At 41.1% G+C, this 20,015-nt stretch overlaps 1 protein-coding gene across 11 annotated transcripts in view; it reads left to right on the forward strand.

Moving 5' to 3' along the window:
- AFF1 (AF4/FMR2 family member 1) overlaps positions 1-20,015 on the forward strand; it is a 207,332-nt gene that overhangs the window by 143,711 nt on the left and 43,606 nt on the right. For 10 of the 11 annotated variants that reach the window (XM_021938441.2, XM_031664590.1, XM_031664591.1 and 7 more), the window contains 4 exons: positions 5,518-5,562; positions 11,429-11,515; positions 13,221-13,257; positions 17,419-17,473. In XM_021938441.2, the coding sequence (XP_021794133.2) occupies positions 5,518-5,562; positions 11,429-11,515; positions 13,221-13,257; positions 17,419-17,473 (224 nt within the window). The remainder of the gene's footprint in view (positions 1-5,517; positions 5,563-11,428; positions 11,516-13,220; positions 13,258-17,418; positions 17,474-20,015) is intronic. The other variant, XM_031664587.1, reaches the window with a different exon arrangement.

Below are 20,015 nucleotides of genomic sequence, written 5' to 3' on the forward strand. Positions count from 1 at the left end.
GTGCCTTTTGATGGTTTTTAAAGTGTGATGTTTTCATATTTGACCTTCATACCAACCCTGAGAAGTGGTTAGGTTTGGTAATACTATACCTTATCACAATAAGGAAATAGTCTCAAAGAGGATGAATCTTATCCAAGATTCAGCACCAGTCTTCAGCAGAACCAGATCTAGAATCCAAGATCTTTTGGCTTCCCTCGTCAGCACGTTGCCTTTGTGCTCTGTGTTTCCTGGTTAGTGATAACTAAGCCTTTTTGAGAATAGCATTGTTATAAAAATGCTGCTCTGTTGAAACTTGAGAGACTTAAAACACAATATTGCAAGAGCCTCTCAGTCTCAGTGGCATGTTTCTTCAGCCAGCTCTTTTTAGCTTATTAAAACAAACTGTGTCATGCTTAGAAGACATTCACTCACATATTTTATTTTGGTATCAGTGCATTTCCTTACAGTTACACAATGTCATTCCAGGAGGAGTGAGAAATCAGGCCACGGCCAGCACTGCTGCCTTTTCTGGTCCGAAGCACTGGTAGTAGGAAGAGTCAGTTAAATGTGAATACCAAAATGCCTCTTTGTAGAAACAAAGGAAAAATGTAGCTCTTTAAAAAATGTTTTAGGTTATACGTAGGACAACTGGAATCACGCACCCTTCTAAAATACTAATATATTTGTTTCTTGCAGCAGTGTTGAGGTTTTTGGAAAACCGGTATAACAGTATTCTGAGCCAGCTCAGCGGCTTCAGAGCTTTTGTGTGTCCTTGGATAGGCAACTTAATTTCTCTAGGATTCAGTCTCCTCATTTTAAAAACTGGTATAATACCTACCACAAAGGTTGGTGTGAGAATTAAATAGAACTTTATGCAGAATTCCCTCAGGCATTTTTAAGTTTCTGCAATAGGGATGTATCTTACTGTTGATAGGTACATTTAGTGTAGTCCCCCTACCTCCCAAGCTAATAATGGTGCATCTTACAATCGATGGTATCTAATTGAGGTGATAATAACATATTTTAATGCAATATGAAGTACAATATGCATTCAATAAGTAGCTGCTATCATTTTTTTAAAAATTAAATAAGGCTCCTGTGTTAAGACCACATCCCAGGAGGAAAGTGTGGTCTCTCCTGGGAGGTTGGTCTACATACAGGAAGCCAGATGTGTGAGGTAGCTGCAGATAGGCAGAAGAGGAGAGCTCATGTCCTCTAGGAACCTATGAATAGATATTGAGGATGGGAAAAGGCAGTGAGTTTTGTGGTCATGTTAAAGTCAGTGTCTATACCATTGAGGAAAGAGCTAGCCAGAGAAGGACTTACAAACTAGATTTTCTTGATTCATGCAACTATCATGGAAATGTTTATTGTTGCTTTTTATCGTTTTGTGTTCTTTAAGGAAGTCTTACATTGAATGTTTTCAGCCTTATCTCAGTTGTGGTTTAGAGAGAGCTGGCGGGGACCAGTTGTTTATTCTTTGACTATGGTGTTAAAGGGAGAGTCTGGCTCCTTTTAGTAGGAGTAGCTCACAATAGTGACTGGAGACCCTGTTGTGAGAGTGAATTTTAGGAAAGGGGTTAAAAGCCAGGTGCAGGCCGGGCGCAGTGGCTCAAGCCTGTAATCCCAGCACTTTGGGAGGCCGAGACGGGCGGGTCATGAGGTCAGGAGATCGAGACCATCCTGGCTAATATGGTGAAACCCCGTCTCTATTAAAAAATACAAAAAACTAGCTGGGCGCGGTGGCGGGCGCCTGTAGTTCCGGCTACTGGGGAGGCTGAGGCAGGAGAATGGCGTGAACCCAGGAGGCGGAGCTTGCAGTGAGCTGAGATCCGGCCGCTGCACTCCAGCCCGGGCGACAGAGCCAGACTCCATCTCAAAAAAAAAAAAAAAAAAAGCCAGGTGCAATGTCACACACCTACAGTTCCAGCTACACTCTGAAGGCTGAGGTAGGAGGTTGACTTGAGCCCAGGCCAGCCTGGGCACCATAGCAAGACCCCATCTCTTAAAAAAAAAAAAAAAAAAGGGATTAGGGGATTAGGATGTAATGGTTTGTTTAACTACTCCTCCCCTTTTGGAAAACTTCCTTCCAGTGGCATGCTTGGAGGTGCCAAGTTGCACTATGAGACAAGGCAGCCTGTCCTTGTAGCTCTTTCCCTGTAAACAAATCCAAAAGATCTGTCCTCTAGTTTAAATGTCTCTAATTTGGTTGGAGAGAAGAGTGAAGATGTGAATCTCAGCTAGATGGAACATAAAATGAACTCATACTATGCAAACTTTTCAGTAGCCTCTCTTTTAAATACAGGTTTATATTGTGTTTTGGTATACATAAAAGTAGGGATAAAGGGATGTTAACTCTCTAACTTAAACAGTTCAAAATGTAGGTGGGTAGAAGAGAAAAATATAAAGCAAATGAAAAATGCTAACATTTGGGAAATCTGGGTAAAAGCTATGTGGGAGATCCTCCTACTGGTTTTTGTAGTTTTTCTGTAAGTATGAGATTATTATTATTATTATTAATTTATTTATTTTTATTTTTTTTGAGACAGAGTCTTGCTCTGTCGCCCAGGCTGGAGTGCAGTGGCGCGATCTCGGCTCACTGCAAGCTCCTCCTCCCGGGTTCACGTCATTCTCCTGCCTCAGCCTCCCAAGTAGCTGGGACTACAGGCGTCTGCCACCACGCCCAGCTAATTTTTTGTAGTTTTAGTAGAGATGGGGTTTCACCGTGTTAGCCAGGGTGGTCTCGATCTCCTGACCTCGTGATCCGCTCACCTCGGCCTCCCACGGTGCTGGGATTACAGGCGTGAGCCACTGCGCCTGGCCATATGAAATGATTTTTAAAGAAAACGTTAAAAGTATGTATCTTGAACATCTTTCCATGAAAACACCTATGTTTATGTTATTAAATCTTCATACCATGCCATTGTGTGGATGCACTCACTGTAAAGGCAGTTAGCTAGACTCCTGTTGTTTGGAATTTGCTAATTTCCAATTACTTGCCATTGGAAACAGTGCTTTGTGGATATCCCTAAATATGATATGCCCTCATATATTTGGAATGAAATCCCTCTCCCCCTTTGAAACACCTTCACTCTCATAATGGACTTGACAGGAAGATTAACAGTAAATTAACCAACTAATGCTTGAATCTAAGACCTTATTTAGAATTTTAAATGGTGACTATTAGTATCTGGATAAGGTAAATGTTGCTAATCTAAAGTAAGCTCTCAAAATTTCTTCAGTCCTGGTTCATCCCACATAACAAAACTCTTGGGAAAAAAAATGAATATTTCGGTGACATGAAACATCTTGGCAAAGTGTTGACTGCTTGAGTAATTACGAAGATCAGAAAGAAGTCTTTCAGTCTCTTGAAGGGTGCGGCTTTTTGAACTCATTGTGTTGGAAACAACGGACAAATCTTTTTTGCCTTCTTTTAAAATGTGCTTCACTATTTTTTATTGGTTGCCAAGTATTTTGATTGGATTCTTAGTCTCATTCCAGCAACATGTAGGATGAGGGGAATATTTTTTCCAGACTCAGCATAGTCTTGTGCTTGTTCTATTGATTCACCTTCAACTTTTAATTGTTATTTTTTCTAGTGATCCATGTGAAAAATTGAAATAGAATACAATTACATTTTACCCTCATGTAAAAACAGCATTTCTGTATCTTACATTTGTGCTAAAATAGAGCACAAATGTTTAGTCCAGTTTGTAGGTGTTTCTTAATGGTTTTGAAAACAAAAAGGCCTGGTTGTTGGCATGCGTAATGCTGGAGATGAGTCCAGTGGATCCTGCCAGATGTAAGGGACACCCTTGATTCTCTTTGGTTGTACCTGACTTCTTGGCCCTACCTTGGTAATAACAAGCTGCCAACATTTTATTAAGACTCTTTCCAGGAAATTTACGTGTTTTAAAAACAGACTGCATCTGAATTTTTTTTTTTAACTTTTAAATTTTATTTTTTAATTTTTATCTATTTTGAAATTGGGTTATGTGAGACTGGCTAATTTTTGTATTTTTGGTGGAGATGGGGTTTCGCCATGATGCCCAGGCTGCTCTCAGATGCCAGGGCTCAGGTAGTCTGCCCGCCTCGGCCTCCCAAAGTGCTGGGATTACAGGTGTGAGCCACCGTGCCCGGCCTAAATCTGAATTTTGACATGTCCATTAGATTCCATTACAGGACGGTGTGAATGTTTGTATGCACTATTCTTTCCTTTTTCTTCATCCATGGAGCGAATTGGAATGAGGGAAATGGTAGATTAATAAACCCTAGATTGCAAATTAGCAATCAGTACTATATTAAAGTACACTTAAATTAGAACCAGGAACAGGAAAGAATCCCTTGCCATCTGTTCTCTAGCTGCATGGTAGGTATTGTATTAAATGGACCAAAAAGAGCAGAGCTTTATGCATAGCAGTGGCAGTAATGGGAAAGTTGTATGTTGTATAGTACATGCCGTACTGTGCCCACGATGCCTGGCTCATGAATTGACACAGAGCAAGTTGCTATTCCATTGAAAACCATGTTCCATGTCTCTAGTTCAGAAAAAGTATTGATTTTAATTTAACCTTGCCCACTTTCTTTGCTCTTAAAAATATGTAGACTGTAAAATGTCACTCCCTAGGCACTGTCTGGTGGTGAGTAATCATTATTTGTTTAGCTGCGTATAAGGAAGAGGTAGAAATAGTAGATCTTTCCTCTAAGACAGTAATTAATCTCCTCTACCCTTCCAGTCTTTCTCTGAAAGAAAATTTGTGTGCATGTGTATATGTATGTATGCATGTATGTATAAGGTGAAATGCTGACTTTAAGTAGAGATATTTTTAACTTTGAATTTTGGCAGGCTAGAATATAAAAATAATGAAGAGCTATCCTTCATTGGACTTAGGCCTGCTTACTTTGGACCCACTAACATGTTCAGATGATCATCATCTTTGTCTTCATTTAGTGTGGCTTATTGGTTAGCTGTTGCTATGAGGTAGCTGACCGCGGCACCTATTCTAATCTGATTTTGTACATCTGTTATTCCCTAGGTTTACTAATACACTAGTTTTCTTTAATAAATAAATTTTAGAAACTTTTGACCTGAGGGTCAACAGTTAGTCTGCCTTTGTCTCCATCATTACTGTGTTTCCCCACAAGATTAAGTTAGATTAATCTCTCTGGTCTTATTTCACCCACATGTAAAGTTGTTGTTGTTTTATATATATATATATATATGCAGCCAGAGTACAGTGGCATGATCTTGGCTCACTGCAGTCTCCACCTCCCTGGCTCAAGTGATCCTCCTACCTCAACCTCCTGAGTAGCTGGGACCACAGGTGTGCACCACCATGCATGGCTAATTTTTGTATTGCTTTTGGTAAAAATGGGGTTTCACCATGTTGCCCAGGCTTCAAATGTAAAGTTCTTAATACTTAGCTAGTAGAAGGTAAGCCTTGAGATGAGTATTGCTGCATTAATAAGATTGTCCACCAGTACCATCACTCTTGACTCTTATTTGCTAACCTTTTATTTTTTGCTTTTCACTTTCAGCAGACCTACTCCAATGAAGTCCATTGTGTTGAAGAGATTCTGAAGGTGAGTTCACTGTTACTCTTTCTCATTGGAAGAAATATTTAAGTAGGTAGGTGTACAAACATTTACATTCACTTTAAAGGACAGTTACCATTGGCTGGGTGTGGTGACTCATGCCTGTAATCCTAGCACTTTGGGAGGCCAAGGCAGGCAGATTGCTTGAGCTCAGGAGTTTGCGACCAGCCTGGACAACATGGCAAAACCCCGTATCTACTAAAAAAAAAAATACAAAAAATGAGCCGGGATTGGTGGCACATGCCTGTAGTCCCAGCTACTCAGGAGGCTGATTCAGGAGAATCAGTTGAACCTGAGAGGTGGAGCTTGCAGTGAACTGAGATTGTGCCACTGCACTCCAGCCTGGGCAACAGAGTGAGACTATGTCTCCAAAATAAATAAATAAACAAACAAATAAATAAATAACAGTTGCTGTTCCCAAACCCCTTTTAACCATTTCTTCCCCACTCACATCTCCAAAGGCAAAAATAAACCAGAATAGTGACAGAAGTAGTCTTGGAATGTAATTGAATTCTCTACCAGATTTTATTAATTAAATTGAAGTCTACAAACTACAAGGCATTTGGACCAGATTTTTATGGCATCTCTCATAAGTTTTTCTGGTTGTCCATAAAGGCCCAGGAGAGTTGCTCACTTCCCAGAGAGGAAACTTCCTGTATTGATGTGGTGTGGGAGGCACCAGTGGTTAAACAGTGCTTGATTTATACCTCTTGGCGTTCTGTATGTGATACCTAATACCTATGGCCTCATACGTACGGCCTGTTCTTCAGTGAGACCATGAAATTTTAAAGGAATAAAAAGAAAAATAGTGGGAAGTAAATGGTCATCTTTAGACTTATCTTGAAGGGTTACTTTTTGCTCTTGTTTATTGAAACTATGCCACGAACATTTGTGCTTCCACAAATACGTCATTGAATACATTACCCACTTGTTCAGTTTTTCTTGTACAAGGATGACAAATTCCTTCTAGAATTTAATTTCAGGGGAAAAATGTTAATTTTACTCATGAACTGGTGTTCTTTCTTTTTATCAGAGAAGAATGGTATATAATGTTTCCCATTTTGCCTTTAATTTCCAGGAAACATAGATCTTAATTTTAATGCTGAGGTACAGTAATTATAAAAACTGAGGGTTTTGTGTATTTTTTATCCCTCTTCTGTGGCTTTTAATTTGCTTCTAGGTCAATTTTAATTATATTCTTGTGTTTTACTGTAGGGTTTCTGACTTTTTTTCTTCTTCTTTTTTTAATTAGTAGGAGAGATGTATATAGCAAATGTGACTTTTAATTTGAATTGCTACTGCTCGTTTTTTCTCAAAATACATGTTTGCCCAATTTTAGTTTTTTAACTTTTCATTTTAAAGTATTAAGTGATGGTGGTGCTAAAACCAGTAATTAAGTTTATTGATTATTTCCTCACTTGTGAAATTTTTGACACTAGTAGTATCTAACCAGTTGTTTGGAAAACAGCTTGTTTTTGTTTTACAGTCTTTTGTCCTATTTTGTAGTTAGGGTTTTCTGAGAAACAACCTCTAGAGAAACATGCTTTTTTTTTTTTTTTTTTTTTTTTGAGACAGAGTCTCTCTCTGTCACCCAGGCTGGGCGTGATCTCAGCCACTGCAACCTCCGCCTCCTGGGTTCAAGCGATTCTTCTGCCTCAGCCACCCAAGTAGCTGGGATTACAGGTGTGCGCCACATTTACATTCACTGCTAATTTTTGTATTTTTAGTAGAGACGGTGTTTCACCATGTTGGCCAGGCTGGTCTCAATGCCTGACCTCGAGTGATCCACCTGCCTCAGCCCCCCCAAAGTGTTGGGATTACGGGTGTGAGCCACCGTGCCTGGCTGAGAAACATACTTTGAACTGCTAAGAGTGAGGGATTTTTGTCAACCAGCATGTAAGATTAAATAAGTTACCTTGATTACATTTTTGTGTCATCCTTTTCCTTTTCTATTTCTGAAATTTGTTGGTATGGTAAGTCATAAACATACTAAGGGACTTAATTATAAACTATGGCCTTGGCATTTCCTCTGAAATTGTGCGTTATTTGTTCTATCGTTATTTCAGAAGTATGTGCAGCAGTGCCGGTTTGTTGTCTTCTGCATATGTCAGATGCTTCTCTTAGGTTTTGGTGTGTGTTAATATAAGACATGTCACATCCTTTATTTAGGAATGGTGATATTACAGCATCAGACAAGCATTTTTAACGTAATGAATCCATCCATCCTCCTTCCCTTCTCACCCAACATCATATTAGTGAATTCTTCCTTACCTAGAAATGCTTGAGAGTGAGTGGTTAATGCATAAATCATGCCCATTTATGTTTTGGAAATCATAACTTGGGAAAGCAAACAGAAGGATGTCCAGGACTGAACAGGTCATAGACCTTTTCATATTGGAGGCTGCCCCTTCTCTTCTGTGACCTCAGTTAAGTTCTGTGTCCCTGCTGGGCTTTGGTTTCCTCATTGGTAAAATGAAGGCCCTGGGCTAGTGGATGATCTCCAGGGTCCATTCCAGCTCTCACTTTTGACGCTGATCCAGATACTACTTTCCTTTGTGTCCCAGTTCCCGTTCTTATCTTGTACCAGCAATTTATTAAGATTGCCAGGAATGCACACACAAATCTTTCTGATGGGTGATAGAGACAGTAAATAGTTTCCTAACAGAGAAAATCAATCATAGAAAATAATGTTTGGTTCTCTGGGGTCAGTATTTCAGGGGGAAGTGTTGTAATGAAGGGAAGCGGTGGCCCGTAACTCCAGCAGGCTAATGGAGTAAGAAGATAGCAGATAGACACTGTTAGTTTTCAGGGAATGGTCATGCACTAGGGTCCAGAAAGGGCAACATGCCCTTGGTGTGTGCATGGAGACACCTCAGATTTTCTACTTACAGGCAAGCCTGGCCTCCACAGCATCTTGGGGGGATTAATGTGGTACTAGTAGGCATTACCTCAGTGCAGCATTTCCATGATGCTAGTACAATGAGTGGTAGCACTGTTTGTATGTTCATTCATTTGTTCAACAAATACTTGTTAAGCCTCCACAGCACTAGGATGTTGTAGTGAATAAGACAGAGTGCTTGCTCTCATAGAGGTCAGAGTAGGGAAGAGAAATATATAGTGTTGGATGTTGATGGTGCTATGAATAATGCAACAGGCCAGTAAACAGAGGGCTAGACAGAGGTAAGAATTGGTGGAAAAGCCTCGAGGTAGTATCAAGTTGGTGTATTAGAGGAGCAATTAGAACTAGACAGTGTCTCCGGAGCAGAATGAGCAAGGAGAAGACAGTAGCTGTGGGGCCTGGAGCGCCAAGGCTGATGTAGGTCCCAGTGATTTGTGTCTGTCTGTGTGACAAGTCATTGTTAACGTAGGAAGTGAAATCAAGGCATTGTGAGTCTTTCTGGGCAGCCTCTTCTCCTTAATAATGGCCTCAATTCTCTTAAGTCCCTCTAGTAAGCTAGGTATGTAGGGAAGTATATAAATGCTTTCGGACTACCAGGGAACCACTTAGGGTTTGATAGAATTTATGTACTTTCCAACTGCCTAATTTAATAGCTGGGACAGCCTTAAGCATTGATAGTACAATGGATGTTTAGGAATAATTGGTGACTAAAAGTCATAGATACCATTGAGATTCTAAATAAATTATTGAAAAACATAATAAGGGTGATGTTTTCAGACACCTTCTCAATTAATTATTACATGTTTTTGTATTGTAACAGTATAATGGTACTGTGCCTTAAAGTATCAAGTAAATAAAACAGCAGGAAGCTGTCTTTGGTGCAGTATTGAAATTCTTTTAAAACTGGACTTTTAATTAAAAGTTGTAATGCTTTTAATTTATTAAGTGCCTTCTGTGCACTATTCATTCGAGTACCATACATAGTACTCTTACAATACTTTGAAAATAAGTGATTCTAGTTTACCTCTTAGTGAACATTGAGGCTTAAGGTTCAGATGACTTACATGGCTGACATGACTGGTAAGGATTGGAGTTAGGATTGCAATCTGGGTCTTTGGCTGTAGCCATTATTCTTTCCAGTGTATTTTAGGAAAGATCTCCTGTTGTGTCCTGAACAAAGCACATGACCAGTCAGTAAATAAGGGCACGATTTCACTTTTAACAAAAATTAAGTAAGCCAACGTCACTTATGTTACCTGTCACTGTGCGAAGTCACTGCTCTCTCTCCTGAGGCTGTGGTAACCCACAGTGCTGCAGTGGGGAAGGGCAAGGGGAGACCTGCACATAGGTTAGAAGTGGAAGTACTTGCTAGAGTGCCATCTCCAGCTGTTGCAAGGATCAAATGGCATTTTTGTGGAGATAGGTTAGCCAGGACTTAGAATGAGGTGTTAGAATACATCATGTGTTATACAGGCGGGGTAATATAGCATGCTCTGGGGTCGCAGATTGCTGGTAGAGTTGCATGTCGATTTTTTGTTGTTGTTGAGATGGAGTCTCACCCTGTCACCCAGGCTGGAGTGCAGTGGTGCAATCCCAGCTCACTGCAACCTCAACCTGCCAGTTTCAAGCCATTCTCCTGCCTCAGCCTCCCAAGTAGCTGGGATTATAGGCATGCGCCACCATCATTTTTGTATGTATGTATGTATGTATGTATGTATGTATGTATGTATATGTATTTTGAGATGGAGTTTCACTCTTGTTGCCCAGACTGGAGTGCAGTGGCACAATCTCGGCTCACCGCAACCTCAGCCTCCCCAGTAGCTAGGATTACAGGCATGCGCCACTAAGCCCAGCTAATTTTGTATTTTTAGTAGACATGGGGTTTTTCCATGTTGGTCAGGCTGGTCTTGAACTACCGACCTCAGGTGATCCACCTGCCTTGGCCTCCCAAAGCTGGGATTACAGGTGTGAGCCACTGCGCCCAGCCGCATGTCGAGTATTAAGCCAGTTTGCTGGGCAGGTCTGACACATGTGGGAACCGCCTTCGACTTCCTGGGGTACCTTGACTCAGTCATTTTGGACCTCAGTTTTTTTTCAATCTGTAAGATGTCGGGGTTGTAGTTAATGATCTCCAGTGCCATTTTGGCCTTTTAGAAAAGTGTGTGTGTGTGTGTGTGTGTGTGTGTGTGTGCACGTTTGCAATTTGACACATCTTTTTTCTGACATACTTGTTTTCCACAAGTATTTTTAGCGAAGTAAAATTTGTGGATGTGTTTAGAAGAAAAGAATTTGTGTCAAGATACATATATCAATTGTAAGTTTTAGAAATCTTCCCTTCAACCAGAAAATAGTAAAAATTTAGCTTCTCAATGGAAAATAAAGGTAATTTTAAGCTTCTGTCCTTCAAAAAAGTTCTTACTTGCTAATAGTGTGTATCAGGGAAGGGTCAAATCCATTAAAACTCTCCCAAGTGGAACAAGTGACCTGAATTACTTGTTTGCTTAAGTCAAACAGGAAAGTTCTTCTTCCTTTGAACTGAAATAATACCAGGAAATGCAATAAAGAAGCTGAGGGAGAAAGAATGCATTGAGGAGAGAGTGCTTTTCCAGCCCAACCTGTCACCTATAGTCTTCGCAGCTCCACAAGCTCTGGCAGTACCTGTTACATACAGTTTATGTGCTTGATAAATATTCAGGGTGTTAAATTCATTCACATTCCATACCTTGATTGTCTTCTACAAACTGACGTTTTTTAGTTTTGTATGTTGGAGAGCTTCAACTTTTCAACATAGCCCACTGAAATGGTTTTGTTTTTTTTTTAAGTACATAAAATAACTTTTAAGATTGTACTTTCCATTTATGATCAATCCATTCTACATTAAGTTGAAAATGTTAAGTAGCAATGAATGTTCTATTTTTAATTTACTTTTTCTTCCCTTTCCAAATATCTTTCCAGGAAATGACCCACTCATGGCCTCCTCCTTTGACAGCAATACATACGCCTAGTACAGCTGAGCCATCCAAGTTTCCTTTCCCCACAAAGGTAATTCCTTAAAAGTATGGCAGGCACTGCACCCACCTTAGTAAAAAGCATAAGGCATTGCTATGAGGCATATTGATGAAGTATTACTTGTTCAAATCTTTGGAAATGAGGTTAAAATTGTGATTAATTTAGCTTCTACAGTGCTTCAGAATGCTTTCAAATATTCTCCAACTTACTAAGAACATCTTGGATTTTCATAAAGCTTTATAATTTATAAAAAGCATTCAGGACTTTCCAATACATTCTCTCATTTGAGGATCCTTACTTTAGAGATGGGAAAACAGAGGGGGAGGGAAATTGAGTGTGCGATTTCTCGTTCAGAATTAGATATACACATATGCACATACATCTTACGTGTCTCACACACCCTACATTTTCTTGAGTTTAATGTGATCAGTTACACTAGTGCTGGTTTAATAACAAGCAAATAAACTGCTGACTTGTGTTTCTGTTATAGTATTTATAAACAGTGTGTTAAAACACTGCCATTTTCCTTTTTTTGGCTCATACTTTTGGATAACCTTCAAAATGTAGAAATAGCACCTTCAGATCTGTGTTTTCTTCAATCTGATATGCATGTGCATTGTTTTATATATATAATACAAAAATGGAGAGAGTAGGAGAGCTATTCCTTTCCATGATACTGTTGTGAAAAGAAGTTCTAGGCCGGGCGTGGTAGCTTATGCCTGTATTCCCAGCACTCTGGCAGGCCGAGGTGGGTAAATCACTTGTCCAGGAGTTCAAGACCAGCCTGGGCAATGTGGCAAAACTTTGTCTCTCCAAAAAATACAAAAACTAGCCAGGCGTGGTGGCATGCACCTGTAGTTCCAGCTACTTGGGAGGCTGAGGTGGAAGAATCACTTGAGCCTGGGAGGTTGAGGCTGCAGTGAGCTGTAATTAAGCCGCTGTACTCCAGTCTGGACGACAGAGTAAGACCCTGTCTCTACCACCAAAAAAAAAAAGGTTCTATCTACAAAAACTCAAATTTGCCACTTTATATATTTACTTATCTTCTAATAATTTTTAAAAGGTGACTCATGGGCTGGGCGCGGTGGCTCAGGCCTGTAATCCCAGCACTTTGGGAGGCCGAGGCGGGTGGATCACGTGGTCAGGAGATCAAGACTATCCTGGCCAACATGGTAAAACCCCGTCTGTACTAAAAATACAAAAATTAGCCGGGCATGGTGGCAGGCGCTGTAGTCCCAGCTACTGTTGGGGGGCTGAGGAAGGAGAATCGCTTGAACCAGGGAGGCAGAGGTTGCAGTGAGCCGAGATTGTACCACTGAACTCCAGCCTGGGTGACAAAGCGAGACTCTGTCTCAAATAATAATAAAAAAAAAAGTGACTAATTATTGCTTGTTTTAAATTAAAGCACTAAGCTCTGTAAAAATATCTTTGTGCAACAACAAAGGAAAACGAAACTCTAGGAAAGAAGAGAAGCAATGAAAGCTAAAATTAGGTTAATCAATGTTTTCAGCTTATGCATGGAACAAGTTTGCATACATGGATAGCTGCAAGTTGTATAATGAAATAATTACAGAATCTGTGATGGGTGGTATGGGTATTCTCTATACTGTTTCCATTGTTCTAGATAGTTGAAAGTTTCGTAAGACTATCCTTTTAATACTAAAAGCTCTACAGTTTTCCCTTTAACTTTATAAGCCTTAATCTTTTAATAATTAGATATTTTTATTTTTCCTTCTAGGACTCTCAGCACATCAGTTCTGTAACCCAAAACCAAAGTAAGTAAATTTGAAATGCTTATTGGATTGGAGAACAAAGCATAGCTTTTACTGTTTAACATAAAAACATTAGTAAAAAATGCCCCAACAGAGATGAGGCCTTCTTATATTGAAAGAATAGGAAAGGAGAACAAATATAAAACTGTTCTTTATGTGAAATTTAAAATTGTTGGCCAGGCGCGGTGGCTCATGCCTGTAATCCTAGCACTTTGCGAGGCCAAGGCAGGTGGATCGCTTGAGCCCAGGAGTTCAAGACCAGCCTGGGCAACATGGTGAAACCCTGTCTCTACAAAAATACAAAAATTAGCTGGGCTTGGTGTCATGTGCCTGTGGTCCCAGCTACTTGCGAGGCTGAGGTGGGAGGATCACTTGAGCCTAGACGGTAGAGGTTGCAGTGAGCCAAGATTGTGCCACTGCGCTCCAGCCTGGGAGACAGAGCAGACCCTGTTTCAAACAAACAAAAACAAAAATAAGATTGTTGCAAAGAGTTAATAAAGATGTTTTAGTGAAATACTAAACAAATATAATGTGTTATTACTGACACATAGTAGCTGTACCAAATGTGACTCTCAGAGCTAGGAATTGTATACAACAATAGATTGGAGCGTGTGATTCTTGTATTTTAAAAAGCAAAACTAAGAAATTTTTATAAGGAATATGACATACAGTTTGTCTAGCCCCACTATATTTGTTTGTCATGTAATTCTTTTTCAGTCTCTTTTCATGGATTGTAAATACTAGAGAACTCAGAGGGAAATAGAAGAACACTAACTGGATCCAGCCTTTCTCTTCAGTAGTAATCCGTCAAATCAATAAATTCTTTATGTGCTATTTGTAAGGCAGGTCAAGCTTTACAAAAATGACTAGGATAAGCTGGGTGTGGTGGTGTGCACCTGTAGTCCCAGCTGCTTGGGAGGCTGAGGCAGGAGGATCACTTGAACTCAGGGGTTTGAGACCACCTTGGGCAGTACAGTAAGACCCTATCTCATGTAATTTAATAGAAAAGTAAATAAAATTGACTAGAGTATTTGTAATCATTTAGTTCATCAAAATATGGTTAAGGGCCGGGCGCGGTGGCTCAAGCCTGTAATCCCAGCACTTTGGGAGGTCGAGACGGGCGGATCACGAGGTCAGGAGATCGAGACCATCTTGGCTAACACAGTGAAACCCCGTCTCTACTAAAAAATACAAAAAACTAGCCGGGCGAGGTGGCGGGCGCCTGTAGTCCCAGCTACTCGGGAGGCTGAGGCAGGAGAATGGCGTAAACCCGGGAGGCGGAGCTTGCAGTGAGCTGAGATCCGGCCACTGCACTCCAGCCTGGGCGACAGAGCAAGACTCCGTCTCCAAAAAAAAAAAAAAAAAAAAATATGGTTAAGGAGTCCGGGCCTAGTGGCGTGGTTGCAGTGAGCTGAGATTGCACCGCTGCACTTTGGCCTGGCCAGCAGAGTGAGACTCCATCTCAGAAAGAAAAAGAAAAAGGGGGGATGGGGAATAAGACACTTTCATAGGTGGTGATAACATGCATCAGGATGTGGTAATTGCCAAAGTTGTGAAGTATTAGTCTTCAAATGATGGGGAGACCAAAAGTAGGGTGTAGAGGTATATATGCATGTTAGGAGAGGAGAGCTTATAGAGATGATTTTCTCTTCAAATTTGCCCACCTCATTCTTTTCCCTCACTTAATGTTTTTTTATGCTATTGTTTGAATTGCAAGGATATGAGGAGAGGGGCAAAAATATTAGAAAAGCAAGAAATAGAATACCCTTTCTCTAGAACAGAGGTGAGGAAACTACAGCCTGAGGGTTAAATCTGCCCTGCAGCTAGTTGTTGTAAATAAAGTTTTATTGGGACATAGCTACACCCATTTCATCTATTATTCTACAAATTATAGCACAAAAAACCTAAAATATTTATTGTCTGGCCTCTGTAGATAAAATTTGCTGTTCCCTGCTCTAGAGATACTGAATAAGATCTTGCAAAGAAATCATGACTCAATTTTCCCCAAAATGCAGATAAATAAACCTGACCATATTGCTACAGTATTGTATGAGTAGCTAGGTAAAATTAACTGAAATGGATGACTCCTTGGGAAGATTGGGAAATCTCTTTTCTCAACATCTCGGCATCTAGCCCAGACCAGTGGAGTGTGCACCAGTCTGAAGGCAGAACACCAGCTCAGCCGTGGTTGGGGTTGCTATGCACCACTCCGCCCCCACCTTCGGCCTGCTTGGGCTGCTGGTCATGCAGGTGGTATGTCTTCCACAGGGTTGCTCATGGTTTGTTTTATTGCTAACTCATGGTTTAGAAAGAACCTTTAGTCCATTAAACCATTTGATTTCCCCTTTTAGCAAAACATAGTTGAAGATGAACTGGTAAGCACTTTCTTGGCCAGGGATGGATCATCCTCTTGCCTTGTGCAGTACTGTGGGCCAATTCCTTGTTACTCTGATGAGAAATTGTCCAACATTGGTGGGTCTCCTGGAGGTCCTGGCTCGCCAGCTGTTTACCCTCACATCTTTTATGCTGCTGTCACTTTCTTCTGCTATTCCGGGAGCCTTATTTATCTTTGTGAGAATGTGACCTGAAAAAGAGGGATCTAGTTTGTTGCATGTTGGATGAAGAGGATGGTGGGGAATGGATGGATATAGCTTTCCGTGAAGAGAAGACACAGATTTCTTAAAGTATGCTCAGCAAGTCAACTCTGATTTCTTCAACACTGATCTTATGGTAGTGGTACATAGGTTTTAGAGTCTCTGGAGAGGGGATGTGGGGGGATTTTACTTGGATGCCCTAGTGTTATGTGTCCACAATTGCAAAACGTAACCAGACCCTGTGGAATTTAGAACCCAGTCACGATGATCATGTGGAGTCCCTGTGAATGGTCTGAAGAGGAGGGGCCTCTGTCCCTCTCATTTGGAATCTTGGTCCTAGGTTTCTGGACAGAGGGGTGGTCATTTGAAAATACCGTATAAGAGCTGCTGCCACCATGAGGGTAAAGTGACTAATTGCAAATATGCAAGGGTCTCCACATGACATTTGTGGGAAATGTCATTCAGCCCTGCCCAAAAGGTACCCATGTTTCTTTTTCACTTCCAATTCTGTTTCAGGTCCCTATTACCTCATGTCTAGACAAATGCAGCTGCCTCCACACGCAACATTTCCTGCTCCCTTCTAAGTTATGCCAGGTAGCACTACCAGAATAATCCTTCTGAGGAATCACTGTGTCATGTTCCTGTTTAGATCATTGATATGTCTCATAGCCCAGCAAATACAGTCATAACTTCCCATCCTGGCCTTCAGAGCTCTGCTTCCGCATGTTTCAGTGCTGTCCAGCAGAGTCTGCACCTCAGCCCTGCCCTTTCCAAACTCAGACCCTCTTCTTCATGTTTGCTCCCGCCTTCCTCTCTCTTTTGCCAGCATCACTCTGCCGGAATCTTGGCTGTCCTTTGTGACACAATTCATTTTGTTCTTTCTGTAATTTGCCTTCTTTGGTATTACGAAGAGAGCAACCGTTCTGTGGATTCCCAGGGCATTTAGTTTTTGTAATTGACTTGTGTACTTAATCTCACCCTGCCTTGGATTACAGATATTTATGGACCCGTTTCGTGTCCCTCAGTCAACTGTGAGCTCTTTCAGGACAGGACCAAATGCCTTAAACATGTTGGTATCTATGAGGCAGTCTATAAATAGCTGCTGAATGAATGAATTGCAGGTGGGGAGTTAAATAATGAAGGGACAGGTGGGACGGAGAGCACCTAGGACAGGGCTGTCGAAAGAGAGTGATAACAGATCACTGATATCTGTGTGAAGTCACATGGGGGCCAGGGGACTGGGAGCACGGCCCTTCCGGAGTGCTTCCATGTGGGCCTCCACCCTGTCAAGGACAGGAAGGTCTTCCAAACATAGGAAAGTTCCTGGCATCATAGGTAGGGTGTGCTGCAAGCAATGCTTCTCAAGGTGTTTTTGGCCTATTGAGAGGTTTTTGATTCTGAACAAGCCTTCTCTCTAGAAGTAACATAAATGTCATCTTATAATGGTAAGATTGTACCAAGTGCGATGTGTTTAGGTAAAAAGTGGGGATGGACATAAAAGAACTTACAACTAACGATCTCGTAAATATGTGTCATTGTGCTGCTCTGATAATGTTTCTCTCCCCCACAGAACAATATGATACATCTTCAAAAACCCACCCAAATTCTCAGCAAGGAACGTCATCGTAAGTAAAATGCTTTTTGTGTATTAAAAATGTGTAGTATGAAATTGTAATGTCTCATGTAAATGCATTGCTTAGATTTTTCTTTTCTGCTTTTATGTAATGACATTAATAAGATACTGCTGCACTGTAAAGGGAAGAAAGGGCCCACGTTAATTTTTTTTGCTTGTTTGTTTGAGAAGAGGTCTTAACTCTGTTGCCCAGGTGAGAGTGCAGTGGCGCGATCTCGGCTCACTGCAGTCTCCGCCTCCCGGGCTCAAGCGATTCTCATGCGTCAGCTTCCCAAGTAGTTGGGACTACAGGTGCCCACCACCATGCCCGACTAATCTTTGTATTTTTAGTAGAGAGAGGGTTTCACCGTATTGGCCAGACTGGTCTTGAACTCCTGACCTCAAGTGATCCACCTGCCTCAACCTCCCAAAGTGTTGGGATTACAGGCGTGAGCCACTGTGCCTGGCCTAATATTTGGATTAAGTTCCCCTGTTGAGGGTGTATGTACCATTGGAGAGTTTGCTAAAGGGTCTTCTTGAGGGGAAAAAAGGTTTTTGAGCCATTACTTACATATTAACTGTGGAAATAGAAGGCCTTGGCTCTTAAGATGTCAGTCTTAAATAGCTTTAGCTGTTGGAAACAAGTTTTGGGGGATGTGCACAATTGAAGATTTTCCACCCTTTTTTGGCCTAATTTACTAATAAAGAGCTATTGCCCAGCTATTCTTTATTAAGGCCAGTAAGTCCAGATATCTTTTGGGTTTTTGGAACATTTTAGACTGCGTATTAAAATTTTTTAACTGGCATTTTGACCCAATTTGTCATTTCTTGATGGTGTTGAACTGTTACTTCTTTACTTTCATATGACAAGAGGTGGTCATAGGAACTAAGTGAGGAGGTCTTCCTTCAGTGTCTGATATGTTACTAACTCTGTGTTGCTGTCTCAGGATTTGAGGTGGCCCAGGAGTTTAAGCTCCAGCTTTCCTTTAGTTTTAGGCACAATATTTGTTCCATGTATTTTGGAAGGTGGGGATTGCTATGGGTTATTTAAAAAACTATATATTGAGCTGGAGATGTTATTTTATCTCCTTACCATGACTAAATGTGGGTCTAGGTTAAGTGTTTGTTTCCCAAGTGCCAATTCCTTAATGTACTTTGTTTTCATTTCACCATGGCTGAATGAGGGGAAAAGGAACAAGAAGACGGGGTGGTTTTTTGGTCTGAAAGATGGGTTTTGTGCATGTGGTAAGAATGTATTTTATTTGTGGTTCTGGTAGATGATGAGTTTTTTTGTTGTTTTTAATGCCTTTTGCTGGGAGAGTAAAATGTTACCTTTTATTAGTTATTCCCTTTTTTTTTTTTTTTTTTTTTGAGACAGGGTCTTGCTCTGTCACCCAGGCTAGAGTACAGAGGACTACAGACTATAGGGACACACCCAGCTATTTTTATTTTTTTTTAAGAGGTGGGGTCTCCCTGTGTTGCCCAGGCTGGTCTCCAACTCCTGGGCTAAAGCAGTCCTAGTGCTGAGATTACAGATGTCAGCTTCCACACTTAGCCTCTTTTTATCTTTTTCTTTTTCTCTTTGGAGACAAGGTTGCTTTGTTGCCTAGATTGGAGTGCGGTGGCTCTTCACAAGCCCAAATAGCACACTACAGCCTCAAACTTCTGGGCTCAAGTAATTCTCCTGCCTCAGCCTCCTGAGTAGCTAGGACTACAGGCACAGGCTACTGTGATGCCCAACTCCTCTTCCCTTTTCTTTCACCTTTTCTTTTTTTTCTTTTTAATTTCTACTTATTTATGTTTTAACATTTTTAGAGATAGGGTCTCACTATGTTGCCCAGGCTTGTCTTAAAACTGCTGGACTCAAATGATCCTCCTGCCGCAGCTTCCTGAGTAGCTGGATTACCAACACACACCACCACAGTCCCTTTATCTTTTTGGAAATTTTACTGGCTGCTAAATTCTAAGACTCTAGACTCAATGACATGGATTACATTTAAGGAAGGAGGAGGTTTGTTAAACCAGTTGATGGCTGGTAAGGAGTAGAATCTGCAGATCAAGGACCACAACTGTAAGAATTCTGTAGAAGCTCTGTAACCCTCTGTAGGGTTTTACACCGGGTATTTCTTTGATGGTTTGTTGTCAAGCCCTGTAGACCATAAAAGACCCTGACCATTGTCTTTGGGGCAGCCAGGAAGGGACGTATCCCAATAGACCCAGGGATAGCCTGGGTATCCCAATTGACTGTAAGCATAGATTGGGGTTGCTCTTCCAGGAGTAGAGTGGGTGGAGCAATTGCACCAAAGTGGGGAAGGGACCGCGTCTCTGGCCTGTGGGTAGAGGAAGAAAGGCAGGTGGGTCTGCCTGAGAGGTAGCCTCAGACTGAGCAGGCAAAAGTCACAGCCTACCACTCCAATTTCCATCAGCTTTCAGACTTTCAGAGACAGACCATTCCTGTGATGACGCTGCTCAGTGAAATGAGTGGTTTTCTTGATAGCAGTGTTAAACCACTCAAATCAGAAGTGCCTGAAAGTTGCTAACAAGTATATCTTGTG

This window comes from Papio anubis, chromosome 3 (assembly GCF_008728515.1).
Source record: "Papio anubis isolate 15944 chromosome 3, Panubis1.0, whole genome shotgun sequence".
NCBI lineage: Eukaryota > Metazoa > Chordata > Mammalia > Primates > Cercopithecidae > Papio > Papio anubis.